This window comes from Ranitomeya variabilis, chromosome 7, assembly GCF_051348905.1.
Source record: "Ranitomeya variabilis isolate aRanVar5 chromosome 7, aRanVar5.hap1, whole genome shotgun sequence".
Taxonomy (NCBI): Eukaryota; Metazoa; Chordata; class Amphibia; order Anura; family Dendrobatidae; genus Ranitomeya; species Ranitomeya variabilis.
In genome coordinates, this window is record NC_135238.1 from 130,644,222 (window position 1) to 130,665,853 (window position 21,632).

At 45.3% G+C, this 21,632-nt stretch overlaps 1 protein-coding gene across 2 annotated transcripts in view; it reads right to left on the minus strand.

The window, feature by feature from the left end:
- Positions 1 to 21,632, minus strand: part of CREB1 (cAMP responsive element binding protein 1) — a 162,121-nt gene that overhangs the window by 93,774 nt on the left and 46,715 nt on the right. The window contains exon 2 of one of the 2 annotated variants that reach the window (XM_077275727.1): positions 9,594 to 9,712. The exons of the other annotated variant lie outside the window; for it this stretch is intronic. Coding sequence (XP_077131842.1) covers positions 9,594 to 9,704 — 111 coding nt within the window. The 5' untranslated portion in view covers positions 9,705 to 9,712. The remainder of the gene's footprint in view (positions 1 to 9,593; positions 9,713 to 21,632) is intronic. 2 annotated transcript variants of the gene reach the window in all.

Below are 21,632 nucleotides of genomic sequence, written 5' to 3' on the forward strand. Positions count from 1 at the left end.
AGACTGACGATTATTTACCGCAAATTCAGCTAGAGGTAAGTAGGGAATCCAATTATTCCCATTCTCAGACAAGATAAGTCTCAAGATTCTGCTTAACCCATTCAGTTTGCCCATTAGACTACGGGTGAAATAATGAAGAGAACGACAGATGGATCCCCAAATGAGTGCAAAACGCGCTCCAAAATTTGGAAATAAACTTCAACCCCCGGTCAGAAACAATATCGGTAGGGAATGGATCCCAAGTAATTTTACAATCTCTCTGATGAAAATTTGCACCACAGTCTTGGCGTTGGGTTAAGTGGGTAGCGCAATAAAACGTGACATTTTACTAAATCTGTCCACCACCACCAAAATTACAGTATTACCTACCGACATGGGCAGATCAGTGCTAAAAACTGACCGATAAATGAGTGCAAGGTTTACAGGAAATCGCTAATGGTCAGTGAGGCCCAGATGGACGAGTATGAGAGGTTTTAGAACGTGCACAGACACTGCAGGCGGCTACATCCCGGACATCCTGATATATCCCTGACCACCAAAAACACACAGAGTAAGCAGATCTGTGGTAGCTTTACTACAGGGATGTCCGGCCAAGACCGAATCGGAGATTCACCTGTACAGTTTCCCTAATGGACAGCAACAGAGGCATCCTCCTGAGCCTCAACAACCTGTTTCTTAAGATCGAAGTATATAGATGCAATAACCACCCCTTTTTGTAGTATAGGAACCGGTTCACAATTATCTCCACCCCAGGAAAACAACGAGATAAGGCATCCGCCTTAATGTTCTTGTTCCCCAGCCTATATGTGACAAAAAAGTTAAATGTGGTAAAGAACAATGCCCATCTTGCCTGTCGAGGCGTTAAAGACGTTTTGCAGACTCTAGATGTACGAAATTCTTATGATCCGTGATTACCATAACCGGATGAACATCCCACTCTAAAAAATTATGCACTCTTCAAAGGCCCACTTGATTGCCAAAAGTTCCATGTTTCCAATGTCAAAATTTCTCTCCGCAGATGACAGGTTTTTTTGTTTTTTAGAAAAGTATGCACATGGATGCCATTTACCAGGAGATGCATCCTGCGACAATAGAGCCCCCACCCCAACTTCAGAGGCATCAATGTCTACAATAAAAGGCCGAGTGACGTCAGACTGAATAAGAATCAGCGCAGATGCAAAACACTCCTTCAAGGTATTGAATGCCTCCTTGTCCGGACTGGACCACTTGTAAAAGTCTGTCCTGTTTCTGGTCATATCCATCAAAGATTTGGCCACTACCGAAAATTTTTTGATTAACTTATGTAGTAGTATGTGCACTTATGTGGTAGTAGTTGCTCAAACCCAAAAATCTTTGTATCGACTTCAAATTCTCAGGACGATCCCAATACAGTACCGTCTGGATCCATGCGAAAACCGATGGATGATAAAACATATCCTAGAAAAATGATCTCCTCAACCAAGAACAAACATTACTCTGGTTTGACAAATAATTTATTGTCTCTGAGTAATCTTTAAGACCTGCCTGACCTGTATCTGATGTGAAGGTGAATAATTTGTCAGGTGAAGAAATTAATATGTCATCAAGATAGATTACCACAAATCTACCTACCAGGTGACTAAAATTGTCATTTACAAAGTGCTGAAAGACAGCGGGAGCATTCGTCAACCCAAATAGCATCACAAGGTTCTCAGTGTCCCTCAGGCGTATTGAAAGCCATTTTCCACTTATCCCTCCTCTTTAATACAAATGAGATTATACAACCCCCTGAGATCCAGTTTAGAAAACCCATTTTGCTCCTACAATCTGATTAAATCGGTCTGGGATGAGAGGGAGTAGATACGTATCCCGGACCGTGATCTAAATGAGTTTGCGGAAATCTAGGCAGGGGTGTAATTCCCTGTCTTTCTTTACAAAGAAAACCGCCCCCGCCCCCCCCCCCCTGGCGGAAATGATGGATGAGGATGGTCTGATATGACTCTTTGCCAAACTTTCCACAATATAGTCCTTCATTGCCTGCCTCTCTTGATCAGAGATATTATATAGTCTGCTCTTAGGTAGCTTGGCCCGAGGGACAAGATTAATGGCACAGTCATAGGGATAATGGGGAGGAAGTTCTTGGCACCTCTGCTCCGAAAACACATCCCCAAAGTCAGACAGGTATTAAGGCAGACTCAGTATCCACCCTTGCGAGCCAAGTGCCTAGCAGTGTCCTTGACAATATTCACTCCATTTTACCATCTCCCGAGTCTGCCAATCTACCACAGGGTTGTGCAGAATGAGCCAAGGAAGTCCAAAAACCACAGGAGAGGCTAGACCCTCTAGCAGATAACAGTCAATACATTTGGAGTGCATGGCCCCTACCTGTAGGGGTAACCCTCAGAAGACTGGAGTAAAAAACCCGTCTCAAGGGTGCAGAGCCGATGGAGATAATGGGTATAGGTCTAGACAGTGTATGTGGTTTGAGGCCCTGGAAGCATGGCCCCTACCTGTAGGGGTAACCCTCAGAAGACTGGAGTAAAAAACCCGTCTCAAGGGTGCAGAGCCGATGGAGATAATGGGTATAGGTCTAGACAGTGTACAGGTCCTTCTCAAAAAATTAGCATATAGTGTTAAATTTCATTATTTACCATAATGTAATGATTACAATTAAACTTTCATATATTATAGATTCATTATCCACCAACTGAAATTTGTCAGGTCTTTTATTGTTTGAATACTGATGATTTTGGCCTACAACTCCTGATAACCCAAAAAACCTGTCTCAATAAATTAGCATATTTCACCCGTCCAATCAAATAAAAGTGTTTTTTAATAACAAACAAAAAAACCATCAAATTATAATGTTCAGTTATGCACTCAATACTTGGTCGGGAATCCTTTGGCAGAAATGACTGCTTCAATGCGGCGTGGCATGGAGGCAATCAGCCTGTGACACTGCTGAGATGTTATGGAGGCCCAGGATGCTTCAATAGCGGCCTTAAGCTCATCCAGAGTGTTGGGTCTTGCGTCTCTCAACTTTCTCTTCACAATATCCCACAGATTCTCTATGGGGTTCAGGTCAGGAGAGTTGGCAGGCCAATTGAGCACAGTAATACCATGGTCAGTAAACCATTTACCAGTGGTTTTGGCACTCTGAGCAGGTGCCAGGTCGTGCTGAAAAATGAAATCTTCATCTCCATAAAGCATTTCAGCCGATGGAAGCATGAAGTGCTCCAAAATCTCCTGATAGCTAGCTGCATTGACCCTGCCCTTGATGAAACACAGTGGACCAACACCAGCAGCTGACATGGCACCCCACACCATCACTGACTGTGGGTACTTGACACTGGACTTCAGGCATTTTGGCATTTCCTTCTCCCCAGTCTTCCTCCAGACTCTGGCACCTTGATTTCCGAATGACATGCAAAATTTGCTTTCATCAGAAAAAAGTACTTGGGACCACTCAGGTCAGGTGCTTCTGCCGCTGTTTATGGTTCAAAAGTGGCTTTACCTGGGGAATGCGGCACCTGTAGCCCATTTCCTGCACACGCCTGTGCACGGTGGCTCTGGATGTTTCCACACCAGACTCAGTCCACTGCTTCCTCAGGTTCCCCAAGGTCTGGAATCGGTCCTTCTCCACAATCTTCCTCAGGGTCCGGTCACCTCTTCTCGTTGTACAGCGTTTTCTGCCACATTGTTTCCTTCCAACAGACTTACCATTGAGGTGCCTTGATACAGCACTCTGGGAACAGCCTATTTGTTGAGAAATTTCTTTCTGGGTCTTACCCTCTTGCTTGAGGGTGTCAATGATGGCCTTCTTGACATCTGTCAGGTCGCTAGTCTTACCCATGATGGGGGTTTTGAGTAATGAACCAGGCAGGGAGTTTTTAAAAGCCTCAGGTATCTTTTGCATGTGTTTAGAGTTAATTAGTTGATTCAGAAGATTAGGGTAATAGGTCGTTTAGAGAACCTTTTCTTGATATGCTAATTTATTGAGACAGGTTTTTTGGGTTATCAGGAGTTGTATGCCAAAATCATCAGTATTAAAACAATAAAAGACCTGACAAATTTCAGTTGGTGGATAATGAATCTATAATATATGAACGTTTAATTGTAATCATTACATTATGGTAAATAATGAAATTTAACACTATATGCTAATTTTTTGAGAAGGACCTGTATGTGGTTTGAGGCCCTGGATGAACTTGGTGCCAATCAAGTTAAAACCTGCCCCACTGTCCAGAAAGGAAGAAACAACCACCTTATTTTTGCCCAGATGGATTTCAGCAGGAAGAAAAAATTGTGGCCTACCCACGGAGGAGATATGTACACCTGGGTTGCTAACCTCCCTGCAACCCGGGCTTCTTAGTTTTCCGGCGGCTGTTTACAGTGAGATAGTGAAGGACACGTACCCACAAAATGGCCCTTTCTACAACAGTAAAAACATTCTCCATCTGCGCCGAACAGACTGCTTTCCAGAACAAGTTGCCCCACCCAACAGCAAAGGTTCCTCAGATGACTCAGAAACCAGGTTTCCCTTGGCCCTAAAACCTCCTGCACATTGGATGTGTCTCTTTATGTCCACCCGGATAGCAAGAGACATGGCCGTCTCAAGGGAAACTGGAGCCTCTTAAAGGGCTAAGACATCCTTCACCCTTACTGATAGCCCTTCACAGAACTGGCTACGGAGATTGGGGTCGTTCAACTCTGTGAAACTTGGAGCAATACTCTTCCGCCAGCCAGTTTCCCAGCTGTAGCTGGCGTAGAATGGACCCACCAGGGTCGTCATATACAAGACCCAGTGCGAGAAAAAAATCCTCCACCGTCTGGAGTGACTGGTAGTCAGATGGGAGAGAATGCCCATGCTTCATGGTCTCCCTGAAGGAGAGATTATTTTCCCCACCCGTTGCTTCTCTGTTCCTGAGGAACAAGGACATAACCTGAAGTATAGTTTACAGGCCTCCCTGAAAACCACAAACTTGCCACACACCCCAGAGAACCTGTCAGGCAAAGTGAACTCCGGCTCCACTAAGGGTTGCCTGGGAGTCATGGTCCCCAAACCTGATGTGTTAAGAGTGCTGCAAAACGACAATGCGTAGATCTGCCACCTCCAGGATGAGCTGCTGCAGTTGCCCTGTCAGAGCAGTGATAGGATCCATAATGGATAAAAAAAAAAGATTTCGGTCTGAGCTAATGTCACGACTCTATTGTCGGGTGTCCCCGGGGACCAGGGGTGCCTTCCCTGTCTATAACACTAGGGCCACCCTGTTCCCTGGATTACTTCTGATGGTGAAGATGCCAGGGCCACAAACCTTGCCTTAGCTTCTAAATCTACCCTCAGCCTGTACCCTTCCTCCACTTAGAGGGGAGTAGTACTGTACAGTAATACACCAAACAGACTAACAAGGTAATACGAACAGAGATAAAGGAATATGCCAATCATACAAATATACACATAAACAACAGAGGTAAACACTGAGGAATGGAGGATGGGGTTAAAGGGAACCTGTCACCCCCAAAATCGAGGGCGAGCTAAGCCCACCAGCATCAGGGGCTTATCTACAGCATTCTGGAATGCTGTAGATAAGCCCCCGATGTATCCAGAAAGATAAGAAAAAGGTTAGATTATACTCACCCAGGGGCGGTCCCGGTCCGGTCCAATGGGTGTTGCGGTCCGATCCGGCGCCTCCCATCTTCATCAGATGACGTCCTCTTCTGATCTTCACGCTGCAGCTCCGGTGTACTTTTTCTGCCCTGTTGAGGGCAGAGCAAAGTACTGCAGTGCACAGGGTCTCTCTGACCTTTCCCGGCGCCTGCGCACTGCAGTACTTTGCTCTGCCCTCAACAGGGCAGACAAAGTACGCCTGCGTCGGAGCGTGAAGACCAGAAGAGGACGTCATCCTATGAAGATGGGAGGCCCCGGACCAGACCGCGACGCCCACCGAATCGGACCGCCCGCATGAGTATAATATAACCTCTTTTTCTCATCTTTTAGGATACATCGGGGGCTTATCTACAGCATTACAGAATGCTATAGATAAGCCCCTGATGCCGGTGGGCTTAGCTCACCCTCGATTTTGGGGGTGACAGGTTCCCTTTAAACCAAAAGTAGAAGAAGGGGAATTATCACACACTGAAAACCTAGCAACAGTCACAGGTAATCCACCAAATGCTTTCTCCAATAACAACCACCAGCCATGCAGCAAAAGCTTTCTCCAACAATGAGTGCTAGCCAGGACCCAGTTTATATGAGATGGGAGTGGCTAACAGTGCACAGCTGGGAGCCTTAAGGGTCCAGGAGCTCTCAACAGAGCACATTAACCCCTGCACTACTAAAAGAACCATGCACTGTTTAATATGAAGTGCTTCTAATCAGTGCAGGAGTAGGAGAAATCAGACTCTGCTGTCTTCTGGCTCCTCTCTGTCGCAGTAAACCCGTGACAGTGAGCATACTTAATTCCGATCAATATTAAGTGATATTAATTATAATTATTTTATAATATTGCATGCTAACTTTAATAATGAGCAAAATTAATTTCAGCCTCGTTCAGCATTCCACAACAGTCAAGGTCTGTTACGTGGCCCCCGAGGAAAATTAATTCACCACCCCTGCCATTGTTCAGTGCAGTAGTAGCCAGGAAACTAATTTCAGCATGTATAGTGGATTGTGAAAGTATTCACACACACACCTCCCCCCCACCCCTTGGCAAATTATCCGTGTTTTGCTACATTATGTAAAGAACATACCTACTACTGTGAACACTTGTTACGTTTTATTGTGAAATAAATAGAATAACTGAAAAAAATCAGTGTGCATAATTATTTACCTCCCCTAAAGTCAGTACTTTGTACAGCCTCCTTTTGCTGCAATTACACTGCTAGTCACTCACTTTGGGCAAGTCTCTGAGCTTTCCACATCTTGCCACTGGGACTTTTGCCCATTCCCCAAGGCAAAACTGCTCCAGCTCCTTCAAGTTAGACGGTTTCCTCTGGTGAACAGCAATCTTCATGTCTGACCATAGATTCTCAATTAGATTAAGCTTTGACTAGGCCACTCCAAAACATTTACACGTTTCCCCTTAAACCACTCGACTGTTGCTTTAGCAGTATGCTTTGGGACATTGTCTTGTTAGCAGTATGCTTTGGGACAGTGTCTTGTTGCAAGGTGAACCTCTGTCCCAGTCTCAAATCACTGAGACAGAAGTAGGTTTTGTTCAATAATAAGACTTTACTTACACACAGAAATTATATAGCTCGTTTTGAGTTTGTCAAAAGACATGTGGGGGACTCCCCAAATGTATGGAGGAAGGGATCAAAATTTAACGTTTTGGCCTCCAAGATAAACGATATGTCTGGAGAAAACCGGCACAGCTTATCACCCCAACACCACCATTCCCACAGTAAACGTGGTGGTGGCAGCATCATGCTGTGGGGATGTTTCTCGGCAGCAGGGACAGGGAAAATCGTTCGAGTCGAGGGGGAAGATGGATGGTGCATAATACAGGGATTTTTCTGCCCACTGTTCCATAAAGGCCACTTCTATGGAATGTACTGCTTAAAGGGCACCTGTCACCCCGTTTTTTCCGTATGAGATAAAAATACTGTTAAATAGGGCCTGAGCTGTGCATTACAACAGTGTATTTTGTGGACCCCGATTCCCCACCTATGCTGCCAAAATACGTTACCAAAGTAGCCGTTTTCGCCTGTCAATCAGGCTGGTCTGGTCAAAAGGGCGTGGTGTCTTTCCCCAGATCTTGCTTAGTTTTCCGTTGGTGGCGTAGTGGTTTGCGCATGCCCAAGGTCCCGAATCCACTGCACAGGGGAGTGAAAACAGCGCGATGTGTTCTATTTCCCTGGTGGTCGGTGGGGGCGGCCATCTTCCTTTGGCCGCGCGTGCGCAGATGGAGCGCTCTGCTGCCCGCGGCTTCAGGAAAATGGCCGCGGGATGCCGCACGTGCGCAGATGGAGATCGCGGCGGCCATTTTCCTGAAGCAGAATTCGCATCTCGGCTTCAGGAAAATGGCCGCCGCAATCTCCATCTGCGCACGCGCGGCATCCCGCGGCCGTTTTCCTGAAGCCGCGGGCAGCAGAGCGCTCCATCTGCGCACGCCTGGCCAAAGGAAGATGGCCGCCCCCACCGATCAACAGGGAAATAACGCACATCGCGCTCTTTTCACTCCCCTGTGCAGTGGATTCGGGACCTTGGGCATGCGCAAACCACTACGCCACCAACGGAAAACTAAGCAAGATCTGGGGGAAGACACCACACCCCTTTGACCAGACCAGTCTGATTGACAGGCGAAAACGGCTACTTTGGTAACGTATTTTGGCAGCATAGGTGGGGAATCGGGGTCCACAAAATACACTGTTGTAATGCACAGCTCAGGCCCTATTTAACAGTATTTTTATCTCATACGAAAAAAACGGGGTGACAGGTGCCCTTTAATGTGGTCGTATGGACAGATACTCGTATCTGCTTGGGATCTCTGCAGCACTCTCAGGGTTACCTAAGGTCCCTGTGCTGCCTCTGTGATTAATGCCCTCCTTCCCCGGTCAGAGTGTTTTGGTGAGCAACCCTCTCTTGGCAGGTTTGCTGTGGTACCATGTTCTTTCCATTTCTTGATAATGAATTTGATGGTGCTCTGGGGGGATCCTCAGAAATTGTATTTTGTCCCTGACCTGTCTGGAGATCTCCTTAGTATTCATGGTGGTTTGGTCAGTGGTGCCTCTTGTTTAATGGTGTTGCAGCCTCTGTGGCCTTTGAGAAAAAGTGTGTATATATTGACACAGATTGCTCACAGATGGCCTTCCTTTCACCAAGCATGTGACTCATGAAGGTAATTGCTTGTACCAAAAATTTTTTAGAGGCTTCATCACAAAAGGGGTAAATACATATGCATATACCACTTTTTAGTTATTTAATCACGTAAAATTAAATTTAGGCCTTTACTTTTCTCACTTCAACAACAAAAATATTTAATCACAGGTTGCAATGTAACAAAACAGGGAAAAAGCCAAGGGGTTGAAATCTTTTGCAAACCACTGTATACTCTTGGCAGATTGATCAGACTGGGAAGCCTCCCACTGAAAAAGTGAATGACTAGCTGCGGAGCTGCTTATGGGCTCCCTGCAAGAAAATAACCGGAATGTGCTACCAAACCAGTGTGGATGTAAAACAGCGCAAGAGCGACAAATTATAGATTGATAAAATTACAAAAACGTTTTAAATAGAGGGAAGCGAATACAACTATAGTGTCAAAGCAATCTGCCTAATAAAACTTTATCGTAGACTTCACAGTGATTTGTGCAGCTGCTACCGATATATGTAACCTTACAGAGCACAGGTTACAGTGGGTACAAATGTATGCACCCCTCAGATGAGAGCAGGGGCTACCTAGGTACATTTTATAGCTTTGCATGGAAATCGTGCTTTTGACTCACTGTGAACCAACACCTTCAAAATGGTTATAAATTAAAGCTAAGTAAAAAAAAAAACCTGAAGAATTCAAGTGAAAATCTATTACACAATTTCACCTTTGGTTTTGTTTTTTATTGACAAAGAGAGGAAAAAAAAAAGAAAACAGTCTAAACAATTTCTCATGGTGTGATACCTGTGCTAACGTTGCAATCTGTGGTTGGGTTTGAATAGTCATTTGCTGGACTTCTGCCTCCGTCACAGCCCCATCTCCACTCTGCGTCTCTGCTCCAGATTCCATGGTCATTTAGTTACCTAAAATAAATGGATGTAAATCTTTACAAAAAAATGTAAAGCAAAAATGTTTCTAATTTACTGCACTGACATTTTTTTTTTCATTTTAAAATCTCGCCGGCTCCTAAAATTCACAATGACCTGAAAATGGAAAACTAACACAATTCCATATTATCAGAAGTATGGACACACCTGGACTGGACCGACAGGATTGACATATAGCAAGGGAGAACTTCAAATTTTTTGGGGGGTTTATACAGGGGCAGTCGTGGGATATATAACCACTCATGGACTGCAGCACAGGACAAAACTGGTGAGAGTTCCCTTTAAATAGTATAGTATCAGTTTGGGTAGGAGAGGTAAAGGCAGGATGGATGTTACAGACCAGTCTTTGCCAAACTTAACTCACGGCTCCCAACAGGTCATATTCTCAAGATTCCCTTTGTATTGCAAAGGCGGTGGGAGCATCATCAAGGCATCAAGAATTCGCTCACCTGTGTAACATAGAAATCCTAACAACATGATCTGTGAGGGTCTGTGAGGACAGGAGTTTGGGAAACAACATTAGGGTGTGTGCACACGTAGAAGTAACCTCTGCGGATTTTTCCGCACCCGTTTTGAGAAATCCGCAGGTAAAAAGCACTGCGTTTTACCTGCGGATTTTATGCAGTTTTTGTGCGTATTCCACCTGCGGTTTTACACCTGCAGATTCCTATTATGGAGCAGGTGTAAACCGCTGCGGAATCCGCACAAAGAATGAACATGCTGTGGAATAAATAACGCAGCGTTTCCGCGCGCTTTTTTTCCGCAGCATGTGCACTGCGGATTTTGTTTTCCATGGGTTTACATGGTACTGTACTCCCCGAGGCCAATCATCTGTTCCTTCACAGCCTTTTACTAGGCACTGCTCCTAATAGCCAGATTCCTACTCCACATTGATGAGGGGCAAACACCCCGAAACAGCTGTCTGTGGATGGATACCATGCTTGGCATAGGTGGTTTTCCTGTATTGGATGCTGCCCTTCCCGTGGTTGTTCCTTCCCGGGGAAAGGTCTGGCTAATCAGTGCTTGCGTTGAGAAACACGTGATGGTGTCTCCGCAGCTATCCTACATGCATTTGCATATTTCCCATAAGGGATGGGGGCAGTGTTCTGGATCACTGCGTTGAGAAACACGTGATGGTGTCTCCGCGGTGTTGGATGTTTTGGTCTCCCCGAGGCCAATCATCTGTTCCTTCACAGCCTTTTACTAGGCACTGCTCCTAATAGCCAGATTCCTACTCCACACTGATGAGGGGCAAACACCCCGAAACAGCTGTCTGTGGATGGATACCATGCTTGGCATAGGTGGTTTTCCTGTATTGGATGCTGCCCTTCCCGTGGTTGTTCCTTCCCGGGGAAAGGTCTGGCTAATCAGTGCTTGCGTTGAGAAACACGTGATGGTGTCTCCGCAGCTATCCTACATGCATTTGCATATTTCCCATAAGGGATGGGGGCAGTGTTCTGGATCACTGCGTTGAGAAACACGTGATAGTGTCTCCGCGGTGTTGGATGTTTTGGTCTCCCCGAGGCCAATCATCTGTTCCTTCACAGCCTTTTACTAGGCACTGCGCCTAATAGCCAGATTCCTACTCCACACTGATGAGGGGCAAACACCCCGAAACAGCTGTCTGTGGATGGATACCATGCTTGGCATAGGTGGTTTTCCTGTATTGGATGCTGCCCTTCCCGTGGTTGTTCCTTCCCGGGGAAAGGTCTGGCTAATCAGTGCTTGCGTTGAGAAACACGTGATGGTGTCTCCGCAGCTATCCTACATGCATTTGCATATTTCCCATAAGGGATGGGGGCAGTGTTCTGGATCACTGCGTTGAGAAACACGTGATAGTGTCTCCGCGGTGTTGGATGTTTTGGTCTCCCCGAGGCCAATCATCTGTTCCTTCACAGCCTTTTACTAGGCACTGCTCCTAATAGCCAGATTCCTACAGTCCTACTCCACACTGATGAGGGGCAAACACCCCGAAACAGCTGTCTGTGGATGGATACCATGCTTGGCATAGGTGGTTTTCCTTTATTGGATGCTGCCCTTCCCGTGGTTGTTCCTTCCCGGGGAAAGGTCTGGCTATTCACTGCTTGCGTTGAGAAACACGTGATGGTGTCTCCGCAGCTATCCTACATGCATTTGCATATTTCCCATAAGGGATGGGGGCAGTGTTCTGGATCACTGCGTTGAGAAACACGTGATAGTGTCTCCGCGGTGTTGGATGTTTTGGTCTCCCAGAGGCCAATCATCTGTTCCTTTACATGGTACTGTAAACTTATGGAAAACAGCTGCGAATCCGCAGCATCAAAACTGTTGCGGATCTGCAGCAAAATCCGCAACGTGTGCACATACCCTTATAGACAATACTAAAAATCTGCAGGTAAAAAACACATGCGGTTTTTTTTTTAGGGCATTTCTGTCTAGGAAATGCATCAAAAATGCATTTATACCGCACCTACGTATGTCAAAGTTCAGCAAAATCAAAATACCAGAAAATTTTAAAAACAAGCTAGCTTTCTTTAAAGAATGACACCCCAAACAGACAAAGCAGCATCACAAATGCAATAAAAACAGCTGCTAAAAAAACCCCCTAGAAAAACGCAATAAAAAATGCAAGTAGACCAATTTACATAATGGATGCAGAAATTCTGAGACGTCAAGAACTCACCAAAACCTTATCTAGGGAATGGCAATACAGCCTAATACGTAAAAGCCTAACTACCCATGGAGGCTGGCACCCTAAATAAAAGACGATAATGGTTTAGAGTCTTATCCTTATTAAAAGTTTTCCTATTAAAACAAAGATGATTTTAATCAATAGATCTGGGGATAATAGGTTCCACAATTGGATGTGTTCAAAAAATATTTTTCTGTGCCGAGATCTTTATATATAATTGTCTAAGGGTTTAATTGTCTGTCTGTCCTGGAAATCCCGCGTCTCTGGTCGAGGCCGCTTGGGCCTCAACCAATCAGCAACAGGCATTGTCCTCCACTGCTGTCAAGTGCCGCCATTGTGTTGTCTAAGGGTCTAATTGTCTGTCTCGGAAATCCCGCCTTGCTGATTGGTCGAGGCCAGCCGGCCTCGACCAATCAGCGACGGGCACAGTCTGCCGCGAATCATCATTGTCCTCCACTGCTGTCAAGTGCCGCCATTGTGTAGGGTGTGTGCCTGCGTCTCCCTGTATGGGCAGCATCTCCCTGTATTTCTATCTTAGAATGGGTCGTAAACTAAAATACGCCAATGAGGATGACAGAAAAGCAGCAGCAAGAAAACGACAACATCGGGAACAGGAGACACCACAACAAACTGCCGCCAGACAAGCCCAGGATGTGGAATCTCACAGACAATGTCGCCAACAGGAGACACCACAACAAACTGCTGCTAGACAAGCCCAGGATGTGGAATCTCACAGACACAGTCGCCAACCGGAGACACCACAACAAACTGTTGTACGACAGGAACAACATGATCGCCAAATTCATAAAAAACGAATGCTCTACCAACTAAGGCACGACCAGGACAATATTCAACAACTTGCACATTACGTAACAGACAATGAAAGTACAATTCATGAACACTACTGTGGGAATATGAATGCAGTTTGCTCTAAATGCGACTCTCTGAATTTCATTGAGGAAAAAATATCTGACAATCAGTTTACTCAATGCTGCCAAAAAGGAAAAGTTATGCTACCGAGACCTCACTACTCAGATCTGTTTGAGCAGTTAATGAAAGGAATGCGTCATCACAAGTCCTGCGCGGAAAGGACCTGTCGTGACGTCACGATCATGTGACCACAACACGGTCATGTGACCGCGACGTCATCACAGGTCCTGCGCGACAAGGACCTGCCGTAACGTCATGGTCACGTGACCGCGGCGTCGTCACGTGACCGCGGCGTCGTCACGTGACCGCGGCGTCGTCACGTGACCGCGGCGTCGTCACGTGACCGCGGCGTCGTCACGTGACCGCGGCGTCGTCACGTGACCGCGGCGTCGTCACGTGACCGCGGCGTCATCACACCCTGGGACCGGAAGCTGCCGCCTATACCCCACACAGGCGACAGAGCTACAACGCGCCTGCGGAAGGTGAGTATATGTTTATTTTTTTTAACCTGTGTCATACATGGCTGGGCAATATACTACGTAGCTGGGCAATATACTATGTGGCTCTGTGCTGTATACTACGTCACTGGGCAATATACTACGTCACTGGGCAATATACTACATAACTGGCCAATATACTACGTCACTGGGCAATATACTACGTGGCTGGGCAATATACTACGTGGGCTGTGCAATATACTACGTGGCTCTGTGCTGTATACTACGTCACTGGGCAATATACTACATCACTGGGCAATATACTATGTAACTGGCCAATATACTACGTGGCTGGGCAATATACTACGTGGGCTGTGCAATATACTACGTGGGCTGTGCAATATACTACGTGGACATACATATTCTAGAATACCCGATGCGTTAGAATCGGGCCACCATCTAGTCTACTATATAATTGTCTAAGGTCTACTTCCGTCTTTCTTTCTGTCACGGAAATCCCAAGTCACTGATTGGTCACGGCAAAACGGCCACGACCAATCAGCGACGGGCACAGTCCGGCAGCAAAATGGCCGCTCCTTACTCCCCGCAGTCCATACTCCCTCCCAGTCAGCGCTCACACAGGGTTAATGGCAGCGTTAACGGACCGCCTTATGCCGCGGTGTAACGCAGTCCGTTAACGCTGCTATTAACCCTGTGTGACCAACTTTTTACTATTCATGCTGCCTATGCGGCATCAATAGTAAAAAGATCTAATGTTAAAAATAATAAACAAAATAAAAAATAGGTATATACTCACCGTCCGTCTGCCCCTTGGATCCAGAACAGGCCTTTCCCGCTCCTCGCGACGCTCCGGTGACCGCTCCATGCATTGCGGTCTCGCGAGATGATGACGTAGCGGTCTCGCGAGACCGCTACGTCATCATCTCGTGAGACCGCAATACACTCTTCTTGGGACCGGAGCGCGCGAGGAGCATCGGTAAAGGCTTCGTCTGGATCAGGGGGCCAACGGAGGGTGAGTATATAACTATTTTTTATTTTATTTCTTTTTTTTAAAAGGGATATGATGCCCACATTGCTATATACTGCGTGGGCTGTGCAATGTACTGCGTGGGCTGTGCAATGTACTGCGTGGGCTGTGCAATGTACTGCGTGGGCTGTGCAATGTACTGCGTGGGCTGTGCAATGTACTGCGTGGGCTGTGCAATGTACTGCGTGGGCTGTGCAATGTACTGCGTGGGCTGTGCAATGTACTGCGTGGGCTGTGCAATGTACTGCGTGGGCTGTGCAATGTACTGCGTGGGCTGTGCAATGTACTGCGTGGGCTGTGCAATGTACTGCGTGGGCTGTGCAATGTACTGCGTTGGCTGTGCAATATACACTACGTGGCCTGTGTTATACACTACGTGGGCTGTGTTATACACTACGTGGGCTGTGTTATACACTACGTGGGCTGTGTTATACACTACGTGGGCTGTGTTATACACTACGTGGGCTGTGTTATACACTACGTGGGCTGTGTTATACACTACGTGGGCTGTGTTATACACTACGTGGGCTGTGTTATACACTACGTGGGCTGTGTTATACACTACGTGGGCTGTGTTATACACTACGTGGGCTGTGTTATACACTACGTGGGCTGTGTTATACACTACGTGGGCTGTGTTATACACTACGTGCGTGGGCTGCTATATGCTACGTGGGCTGTTATACACTCCATGGGCTGTGCTATATACTACATGGCTGTGCTATATACTACATGGCTGTGCTATATACTACATGGCTGTGCTATATACTACATGGCTGTGCTATATACTCTGTGGGCTGTGCTATATACTACGTGGCTGTGCTATATACTACGTGGCTGTGCTATATACTCCATGGGCTGTGCTATATACTACGTGGCTGTGCTATATACTACGTCGCTGTGCAATATACTACGTGGCTGGGCAATATACTATGTGGCTGTGCTATTTACTACGTGGGCTGTTATATACTATGTGGCTGTGCTATATACTACGTGGCCGGCCGCGAACTATCAGCGACAGGCGCAGCCCAGCGCGGGATTTGAACCACGCTCCGCTAATTGGTCGCGGCCGGCCGAATCCTGTGTATTCAATGTATTATTCTAAAATCTTCATAAATAAACTACCTACATATTCTAGAATACCCGATGCGTTAGAATCGGGCTACCAACTAGTAATCTTATAAATGTGTCCCTGCCTGTGTACTGTGTAATGGCAGTGTCTGATCATGCAGGGACAATGGGCTGATCATACCATAGCTTCTAGGCAGGGGCAAACACAAAAAAAAGTATACAGACAGGACAGCATGAAGATCACAGCGTCAGTGACGTACGGTGAACAACTAAGGGCCCTTTCACACATCAGTTTTAGAGAGAGAGAGAGAAAAAAAAAAGAGAATGAATGATTTCTTAAAAAAAAAAAAAAAAAACTAAATCGGTCGGCGGATTCCACCATTTCAGCCCACATTTCATCAGTTTTTCGCCGGATCCATCACTGTGCGTTTTTTCGCTGGACAGAAATAACTTTCCTATATACGTTTTCTCCGGTCGCCGTAAAACTAATTTTCAACAGATCCGGCAAAAAACGGATGAAACGTGATGCCATCCATCGCTAATACAACTCTATGAGAAAAAAAAACAAATCCGGCGGCAACTTTTGCCGGATCTGTTTTTTTTTTTTTTTTTTTTAAATTCGCCGGATTGTGCCCGACGGCAAAAACCTGATGTGTGAAAGGGGCCTTAAAGGGACTCTGTCACCTGAATTTGGAGGGAACAATTTTCAGCCATAGGGGCGGGGTTTTCGGGTGTTTGATTCACCCTTTCCTTATCCGCTGGCGGCATACTGGCTGCAATATTGGATTGAAGTTCATTCTCTGTCCTCCATAGTAACACGCCTGCGTAAGGCAAGATTGCCTTGTGCAGGCATGTACTACGGAGGACAGAGAATGAACTTCAATCCAATATTGCAGCCAGCATGCAGCCAGCGGGTAAGGAAAGGGTGAATCAAACACCCGAAAACCCCGCCCCTATGGCTGAAAATTGTTCCCTCCAAATTCAGGTGACAGAGTCCCTTTAAGAGGTGTAATGGCCACGGCCAGGCACTGCACATTCACCCCTATTTGCGTGAATGTTGCTACACACTTGACGAAACTGTACTGTTCAGGTCCGCAAACACTAATATCTGCCCGGCAGAGAGAACAGCTGATCGTGGGGTGTTGCGACACTCTTAAAGGGAACCTGTCTCAGCAGGATTGTGCTCAGTAATCTACAGACACTGTCAGGTTGGCGCCGTTCTACTGATTAAAATGATACCTGGGTGATGAAATCCGACTTGTGGTTGTTGATTAATTTCTATTTGTAGTTTTCAGTTAATGAGATTCTCATGCTCCAGGGCGGCCTGTAGGGGGGTGATTTATATGATGCTCTGCTTACATATGCATCTGTAAGGGCTTATGACAAGTCACTGATCCCTCACTGACCTGACCCTTATTTTACATAATGCATAGAATATTGTGTAAAAAAAAAAAAAAATCTCAGCATGCATGCACCAGAGGCGGCGCCTACGCTATAGCTCGATACAGGGGATAATATGCATATATTCATTTATGATTTTGTCACACAGTATTGTGGGGAGAAAAAAAAAATATGTATCTTCATCAAAATGGCAGCGACGCAGTAGCATTTATCTTGTTCCGAGGATATAAGGCAGGGTTTTCTTCTAGGCATCGCACTACCCCGGAGCCTGGAAGAAATCATTAGCATAAAGACGGAATATAACATCTCCACAATTATTAATATGAGGCATACAGGTATAACTAGTTTAACATTTCTATTACCTGTATGCCCATATTAATAGGTCATATACGTCCCATCCCGGGTGGGTGACAGATTCCCTTTAAACAACAACCACATGACGGATTTCATCAACCAAGGTATCATTTTAATCAGTATAACGGTGCTGACTTGACACTGTCTGTCGGTTACTGAGCACAATCCTGCTGACAGGTTCACTTTAAGAAAAGTCATAATATAAAAAGTTAACCCCTTCACAACTTATGACAAACATATACGTCATATGACGTGGCCCTGAATTTGATGCGGCTTGCAAGCTGATGGGTTGTCATGACAGCCAGGGGTCTGCTGAAGACCTCCGTGATTGTCATGACGATGCTCCTGTGAAAGCTAACCTGTAGCTCATAGATCGTGATTTTAGCTATACATAGCAGTGCTGAAAAACTGCCATGTTTAGTACAAGTGATCAGACGCTAACAGCTTTAAATCCCCTAAGGGACTTGAAAAGAAAATCAAAACGTCAAAATTACATTTTTTGGCCACTGCAACATTGCAACAAAAGGTGATCAAAACATTGTATCTACCCATAAATGGTAGCTCTGGGAGCGAAAAATAAGCCCTTACACAGCCTTACATCCCAAAAATTCAAAGCGTTACGGGTCTTCGAAAATGGCGACACAAGCAAAGGTGTTTTTTTCACCTCTTAAAACAAAAAACAAAAAAAAGCTATACATTTTTGGTATCAGCGTAATCGTACTGACCTGAAGAATCGTATTGCCAGGTCAGTTTTACCATATTGGGAACATGGCAACTAAATTCCCCCTTTAAATAAGTTCTCCCTTAACTCTCTCTTCAAAACTAAATAAATTGTGAAATTGCACTTTCACAATTGAATTTTTTTTGCAAGTGCATCACATGATAAAATGAAGCATGTCATTCAAAAGCACAACTCGTCCCACGAAAAAAACAAGCCCTCTGTGTTGTGGATGGAAGAATAAAAAAAAGTTATGGCTCTTGGAAAAAGGGGAGGAAAAAATGAAAAACAAACTGAAAACAGTTCAGAGGTGAAGCAATCCCTTAGCAAAAACTATTAAAAAATGAAGCAGCAGTGGGAAAATTCAAGTAAACCCTTACTTCTTTCATAGAAACGAAGAGTAAGTAAGCAGCCAGGTGCTCAAATGCCCTTGATTAATTGTTCATCAGAGACCACCTCCATGAAAGCAGTTTTGTAGATTTGCTGTCTCGGACATTCAGGATTGTGCTAATCCAATGCCAAGGAGAAAAACTATTGGCCAGGATCTTAAGGCTATGTTCACACAGTGCAGATTATTTGCGGTTTTTTAGCGTTTTTGCGCTATAAAAACGCTATAAAACCGCAAATAATCTGCATACATTAAGCATCCTATCATTTTTAATGAAATCCGCAATTTCTGTGCACATGATGTGCGTTTTTCCGCATGAAAAACGCATTGCGGTAAAAATCCGGACATGCTCATTAATTTTGCGTTTTTTTCGCGGTTTTTCCACTGTCTAATGCATTGGGAAATGTTTGGGAAAAACCGCGACCAAAACGCGTCAAAACCGCGTCAAAAGCGCGCAAAAAACGCATTAAAAAACGCATGCGGTTTTCATGCAGAAAACCGGCAGAAATGTCAGGATTTTCCCGGGAATTTTCTGCATCAATTCCTGAACGTGTGTATGGGGCCTTAGAGAAGCAATTGTTGCTGTCCACAAATTTGGGAAGGGTGATAAGGCCATTTCCACACACGTTTGGACTCCATTCTACAGTGATAAAATATTATTCACAAAATGAAAACACACAAGACAGTTGACAATCTAACCATGAGCGGATGGATATTCCAGCAAATTCATCCAAAAGTCAGACTGTGCAATGTTCAGAGAAATTGCAAAAGACCCAAGAGCTACAGCTCACGCTCTAAAGTCCTCAGTTTATTAAATGTTCATAACAGTAGACATAGAAAGAGATGAAACAAGTAAGGCTACGTTCACATTTGCGGTCAGCGCCGCAGCGTCGGGCGCCGCAGCGGCGCCGCATGCGTCATGCGCCCCTATACTTAACATGGGGGCGCATGGACATGCGTTGTGCTGCGTTTTGCGCCGCATGGCCGCAAGCGTTGGACGCAAGAAACGCTTCAAGTTGCATTTTTTTTGCGTCCAACTTGCGGGCAAAAACGACGCATGCGGCGCAAAACGCAGCGTTTTAGCGTGCGTTTTGCCGCGTTTTTGTTTGCGTTGTGCGCTGCGGCGCCGACGCTGCGGCGCACAACGCAAATGTGAACGTAGCCTAAGAGACAGGAGCAGCACCAATAAGAGATGAAGACTGGGACTGGTAAGTAGAATACTAAGAGCAGGGAACTTAGATAAGTGACACCACTTTGGAGGTGAAATAAGAAAAATAATTTGAGTTGTGCTTTAAATAAAAATGAACATTTAAGTTTTTTCACAAAAAATTTACTTCAGCTCCAATGTATTTTATTTTACCAAGGGTAACAGGAGAAAATGGACCCCAAAAGCTGTTGTACAATTTGTCCTGAATACGCCGATACCCCACATGTAGGGGTAAACCACTGTTTGGGCGCATGGCAGAGCTCGGAAGCGAAGGAGCGCCATTTGACTTTTCAATGCAAAATTGACTGGAATTGAGATGGGACGCCATGTTGCGTTTGGAGAGCCCCTGATGTGCCTAAACATTGAAACCCCCCACATGTGACACCATTTTGGAAAGTAGACCCCCTAAGGAACTCATCTAGATGTGTTGTAAGAGCTTTGAACCCCAAAGTGTTTCACTACAGTTTATAACGCAGAGCCGTGAAAATAAAAATTCTTTTTTTTATTCAACAAAAAATATTTTTTAGTCCCCAGTTTTTTATTTTTCCAAGGGTAACAGTTGAAATTGGACCCCAAAAGTTGTTGTCCAATTTGTCCTGAGTACGCTGATACTCCATATGTGGGGGGAACCACCGTTTGAGCGCATGGCAGAGCTCGGAAGGGAAGGAGCGTCATTTGGAATGCAGACATAGATGGATCGGTCTGCAGGCGTCACATTGCGTTTGCAGAGCCCCTAATGTACCTAAACAGTAGAAACCCCCCACAAGTGACCCCATATTGGAAACTAGACCCCCCCAAGGAACTTATCTAGATGTGTTGTGAGAACTTTGAACCCCCAAGTGTATTACTACAGTTTATAACGCAGAGCCGTGAAAATAAAAAATATTTTTTTTTCCACAAAAATTATTTTTTAGTCCCCAGTTTTATATTTTCCCAAGGGTAACAGGAGAAATTGGACCCCAAAAGTTGTTGTCCAATGTGTCCTGAGTACACTGATACCCCATATGTTGGGGTAAATCCCTGTTTGGGTGCACGGGAGAGCTCGGAAGGGAAGGAGCACGGTTTTACTTTTTCTTTTCAAATAAACTTTATTGGAAGATTTTAAACTTTAACAGGGAGGAAAAAACCAGGAAGGGGAGGAAGGAAAGGGGAAGGATGTGGGGTCAGGAAGAGAAGGGTAGACAAGGAGGGGGAGGGAGGGGTAAGGGGAGGGGTATGAGATAGGGAAAGAACTGTTTTACTTTTTCAACGCAGAATTGGCTGGAATTGAGATCGGACGCCATGTCGCGTTTGGAGAGCCCCTGATGTGCCTAAACAGTGGAAACCCCCAATTATAACTGAAACCCTAATCCAAACACATCCCTAACCCTAATCCCAACGGTAACCCTAACTACACCCCTAACCCTAATCCCAACCCTATTCCCAACCGCAAATGTAATACAAACCCTAACCGTAACGTTAGCCCCAACCCTAACTTTAGCCCCAAGCCTTACTGTAGCCTTAACCCTAGCCCCAACCCTAACCCGAAAATGGAAATAAATACATTTTTTTAATTTTTAAATTTTTCCCTAACTAAGGGGGTGATGAAGGGGGGTTTGATTTACTTTTATAGTTGTTTTTTTAGCAGATTTTTATGATTGGCAGCCGTCACACACTGAAAGACGCTTTTTA